Source organism: Aristolochia californica, unplaced genomic scaffold, assembly GCF_029961685.1.
Source record: "Aristolochia californica isolate CCGP_79_NKW_82.1479 unplaced genomic scaffold, dmAriCali1.0.hap1 SCAF_10, whole genome shotgun sequence".
NCBI classification, from domain to species: Eukaryota; Viridiplantae; Streptophyta; class Magnoliopsida; order Piperales; family Aristolochiaceae; genus Aristolochia; species Aristolochia californica.
Window position 1 is genome coordinate 24,315,927 of NW_027181771.1, and position 4,736 is coordinate 24,320,662.

At 34.8% G+C, this 4,736-nt stretch overlaps 1 protein-coding gene across 1 annotated transcript; it reads right to left on the reverse strand.

The window, feature by feature from the left end:
• Nucleotides 1-1,700: 1,700 nt before the first annotated feature.
• On the reverse strand, nucleotides 1,701-2,309 carry LOC137942970 (uncharacterized). Its single transcript, XM_068788684.1, has 2 exons — nucleotides 2,220-2,309; nucleotides 1,701-2,174 (listed from the first exon to the last, which is right to left on the reverse strand). The coding sequence occupies exons 1-2, from the start codon at nucleotides 2,307-2,309 to the stop codon at nucleotides 1,701-1,703; spliced, it is 564 nt and encodes a 187-aa protein (XP_068644785.1).
• Nucleotides 2,310-4,736: the final 2,427 nt, after the last annotated feature.

The following is a 4,736-nucleotide window of genomic DNA, read 5'->3' on the forward strand; positions in this document are numbered from 1 at the left end:
CAGATGGCACTAGTTGAGGGTAAATTGACTATGTTCACTACATAGAGATTTCTATTTCTATGTCTCTCTAGAACTAGTTCATCATTTTCTTTCTTTACTAAGCATTTGTCCTTTTCAAATGAAACTTTGTTTCCTTTATAAAAAAATTGACTAATGTTAAGCAAGTCATGCATCAACCCTTCTACATAATACACATCAGATATGAAAGAGGTTGAGGTACTTATTTTACCAATTCCTTTTATTGTACCTTTGTCATTGTCTCTGAAACTTACATGACCTCCATCTTTGGGATTGAGTTCAATGAACTTCTTCTTATCACTGATCATGTGCCTCGAGCAACCTCTATTAAAAATCCAAAATTTTTTTGGTGCCTTGGCTTGGAGACATACCTACATCACTGTTGAATTTATGGGAAAGATAAAATTTTATTGACTTGTTGTAATCAGTGTACATGAACATCTATTTATAATAGAGGAAGGTAGTAGAATCCAATTACAATAAAACTACCTTTGTCCCAATTACACCCAAACTCTAACACTGAAAGATAAGTCCTAGCATAATTAAATAACTCAATATAGATAAAAGACAAACCTAACTCAGACTAAAACTCTTATAGGACATGACCATTAGATAAAGATACTTTCTTGAGTCCTTCTTGATCTTCCAACTAATGTGATAAGGATGCCAACTCATGGTAATCGTTGTGGGTCCTACTTATTATGGCCTTGGCCCCATCTTGTGACCTTCTTTGGTTATTTGGCCCATCTTATTATACTCTTAGATATGTGGGCCTTCCTTGGTCGTGTGGGCTTGAGCCTTATCTTCCAACAATCATGAAAAGTTTAACCCTTAGAGATCCATTTTAGGTTGGGTCCCTTCGGGATAACATTTGAGGTTCTAGCTTATTTGGGCTTCCAAACTTGTTTGTTCAACTTCTTTTGGGTTACTACAACCTTTTTGGTTGATTTGGGTTTGATGCCTTTTTAATTCTTAACTTCACAAATGTGATCGTAGTGACTCATCTCATTGCAATAGTGGCATCTAATGTGAGGAATGGGAGAAAATTTATTGTTTTGCTTTGTACTATTCTTTCCAACTTTCTTCTTAGGTGTGGATTTGAGAGAGAAGTTTGACTTGATGTTCTAAGTCTAAAGTCTTCTTTTCAAATGCAAGTCAATCGCATGGTAGCTTGTCTATCAATCCATTTAGTCTTGAGGCATTTTCTATATATATTTCATTAGCTTCCTTCATGACAACAAGCTCTTCTTTGAGCCTTGCAATCTCATGTAATTGAGCATTGCATTTTTCTTTATATTTGTTTAGACAATGAATAGAATTTTTTCTTCAATTGCATCCCAAGCTGAGATCAAGACTTTCTTCTTTTTGTTCTTGGGATTTTTGCTTGTAGATGGGGTTCTTTCTTCAAGCTTTGGATACTTGTTCCTTCTATGTCCTAGTTTCCCACACTCAAAACAAACATTAGTTTCCTTATAGAATTTGTCATTTTGAGTTCTATATTGGCCTTTTATGAAATTCTTCTTTTTCCTATAGATTCTTTGAAGATGTCTAGTGATGAAACTTACGTCATCAGAGCTTTCTTCACTAGAGTTACTTTCAACACTTGTCTTGGCCGTAAGAGCAATTTTCTTAGCTTGCTCTTCCTCAACATCTTGAGGTTCCATCTCATAAGTGAGAAGGATTCACAGTAGCTCTTCTGAGCTTATAGTTATAAAGTTATCATTCTCATCCAAGGTTATCTTCCTCGTCTCTCTTGACTTTGGAAGTGCCTTGAGTAGCTTGTCATTTTGTCTATAGAAGGAAGTCTCTTCTCCTAGATTGTTCAACTCATTAATTATATGAGTGAACCTAAAGTTCATCTCAGATATTGACTCACCTAGTTTCAATTTGAATTCATCGTCTTGGGCTAGCAATAAGCTAATTCTAGAGTCTTTTACTCTAGTGATTCCTTCATGTGTGACTTCTAGTTTATCCCAAATTTTCTTGACAATTTTACATGTGGAGACCCTATTGAACTCATTTGGTTCTAGGTTTAAGGCCTTAGAGATTGTCTTGAGCTGGTCTTTGTCTTTCCTAGTTAGCTCATTGAATTCATTTTCAGTTGGAAGGCCATATTCAAGTTTTTGAGGCACAAAAGGACCATTCTTGGTTACATGCTACATTTCCAAATTCATAGATTGAAGAAAGAACTTCATTATTACCATCAAATATCCATAGTTTGTTCCAGTTAACAAAGGTGGATAGTTGGCATATTGTTCTTGGGGAAGGAACAATTTGTCTTGAGATGCCATTTATTTATTTTTTCAAAATCAAGAGGATTTTGATTTCAATTCAGTGTTTGGCCCACTCTGATACCAATTGTTGGCTCAATGGCTTCTCAAGGGGAGGATGAATTGAGAATATCAAATAAAAATTAAGTTTCATGTGTAATAAAAAATCATGCATAAAAGTAAATCAAACCATACATACACCATAGGAGACAATTTTTTTTTTTTTTTTTTTTGTTATTGATGTTCTCCTATGGGTATTCACTACCCAAGAACCATTTCTTAGGAAATTTTACTATTAAAAACCTCTAATAGCCGAAATTACATAAAGAGATTTTGGCTCTCTTTAAGCCACTTGTAGCTCAATACATTTATTTTACAACACCAATCTTCCCAAGAGATTGCTACAAGATTCTAGCTCTAGGAGGCCCTTTGTATCTAGATTCTATAGGTTCTAGATGAACCTTTCACAAATTTAAGTAAAAATAAAGGAAAAATGTACACCCTTACTTGGAGAGATCATTCTCCTTGAGAGATCCAAGCTTCCTCCTCCTTGACAACACAATGTGAAGTGATTGAAGGAGTTTGACTATATGAAAGCAAGGATGGGATGGAAAGAGACGTGGGATTTGAAAGAATATGACTCACTCTTTCACTCTAAAGCACTTTTAAGAGATTTTGCAAGATTGAGAGTAAAAGCTTAGGATATTTTCCAATAAATGCTCATTAAATTTTCAATACAATGTTTGGTGGGGTATTAAAAACTTTCCCAACTCGAACTAGACATTTTTTGCCCGTTTGCAAAAATCAGTACATTGATTGATCGATCAATTGATCATAACAAGTACTTTTCTATTAGACAGTGACATATTGATCGATGGACTGATTGATCAATATATTACCGTTTTTCCAAAAAAATTAAGTTGCTCAATCATTGACTAGGGTATGATCGATCAATCAGAATTTCCTCTGACTATGCAATACAAGTATGATCGATTCGTGCATTTCCTATGATCAGTCATGCTTTATGTCCCTGACTGGCAAGATTCTGTTTGATTGGCAAGATTCTATCTGATCGATCAATCAGGTGGGGTGATCAATCATTCCATGTAAAATTTTTTTGCTTGGGTAGAATTGATCAATCAACCAAATGGGATGATTGATCATGCTTTATAGCATGAAATGGCCATGTTCTGGATGGTGGATCAATCAACTATGGTTTATCAATCATGCTTTATATTTCCTACCCCTACACTTCTAGATGCTCAATCTTTCCAGTGTCAGTTCAACTATGTTGACATTTAAAACATGAGCATGTTTTTCTCTAAGTTCTCTTACAAGTTCTAAGTGATGTTCATGATGTTCTTAAATATATCTATATGCATTTTATGGCTTAAAACTTCAATTTCACAATTGCACTTAACCAAGGGAGTTTAAGAATACTCTCTTACATTGTGACTGAGTATGGACATTTAACTTTTACATTTGAACTCTTGTTTTCTCATTGTCTTCTTCCTTGTGGGTGCTTCTACTAGTGATGTCCTTTAATTATGCTGGAGATCTTGTGTAGGCTTGATCTTTTTGAAGTTTTAAACCTTGAGATGCATTGACTCTTGATGGTGAAATAGATGAATACTTAGTTTTTCAAATTTTTGGATTAATTAGGTTTTTTATCATAAAAAAATAACATAGGAGTCAACCTATGCTCAACACTTAGCCATGATTGAAAATCAAGAGACCTTTGCTATGTAGTCATTTGTTAACTTGCTAAGAATCTATAATTAGTGTTGTCATAAGTCCCTATGTGGACAAGTGTTGTTCTTGCCTTAAAACTCAATGAGGGAAAGTATTTGCTATTGCCATAAGACCTTGTCTAGGTAGGTGTTTTTGTTTCCGTAAGTCTTTATGTGGGCAAGTGTTGTTGTTGATGTTGTTGTTGTTGCTGTTATTTTAGTAAGTCCTTGTGTGTAAAAAAGTGTTGTTATAGGTTATGTATTTAGAGTTTGCTAACTATAAGCCCCTAACTGTTTGGGGAAGGTGTTGTAATTGAACCTGTGTGGGTCTAATTTGTAGATGTCGTTTGGCTTTACAGAGTAGATCCTTTAACTCCAAGGTAAGAGATCCCTGGGAGTAGACCCACAATCTAAAATAGTGATTGTGAACCACTATAAAAGTTGTTGTGAATGTGATTATGATTGATTATTTTAAAGTTCTTAATTTTTTAGTAAACCTATTCACCCCCTATAGGTTTACTTTGAATGAATCCTTTCCAAACTCTGTCTTAAGTCACATGCCATGTCTTGATACGCTTTTAGCTTTGTGATGAAAAATCCATAGGAATTAGTTATTTGTTGTATTTTTTTCTTGTGAGTGTGGCACACACATGCATGGGAGTGGGATCCCTACTCCAGAGTCTTACACTTGCCCTCTACTACACAACCTAAACCTACA

Excerpts from the sequence above, each read along its gene's own strand:
- LOC137942970 (XM_068788684.1), bottom strand. The coding sequence starts at position 2,309 with ATGGCATCTCAAGACAAATTGTTCCTTCCCCAAGAACAATATGCCAAC. Across the intron at positions 2,175-2,219 it reads CAAACTATGGATATTTGATG|CATGTAACCAAGAATGGTCC; the intron begins GTAATAATGAAG and ends TTGGAAATGTAG.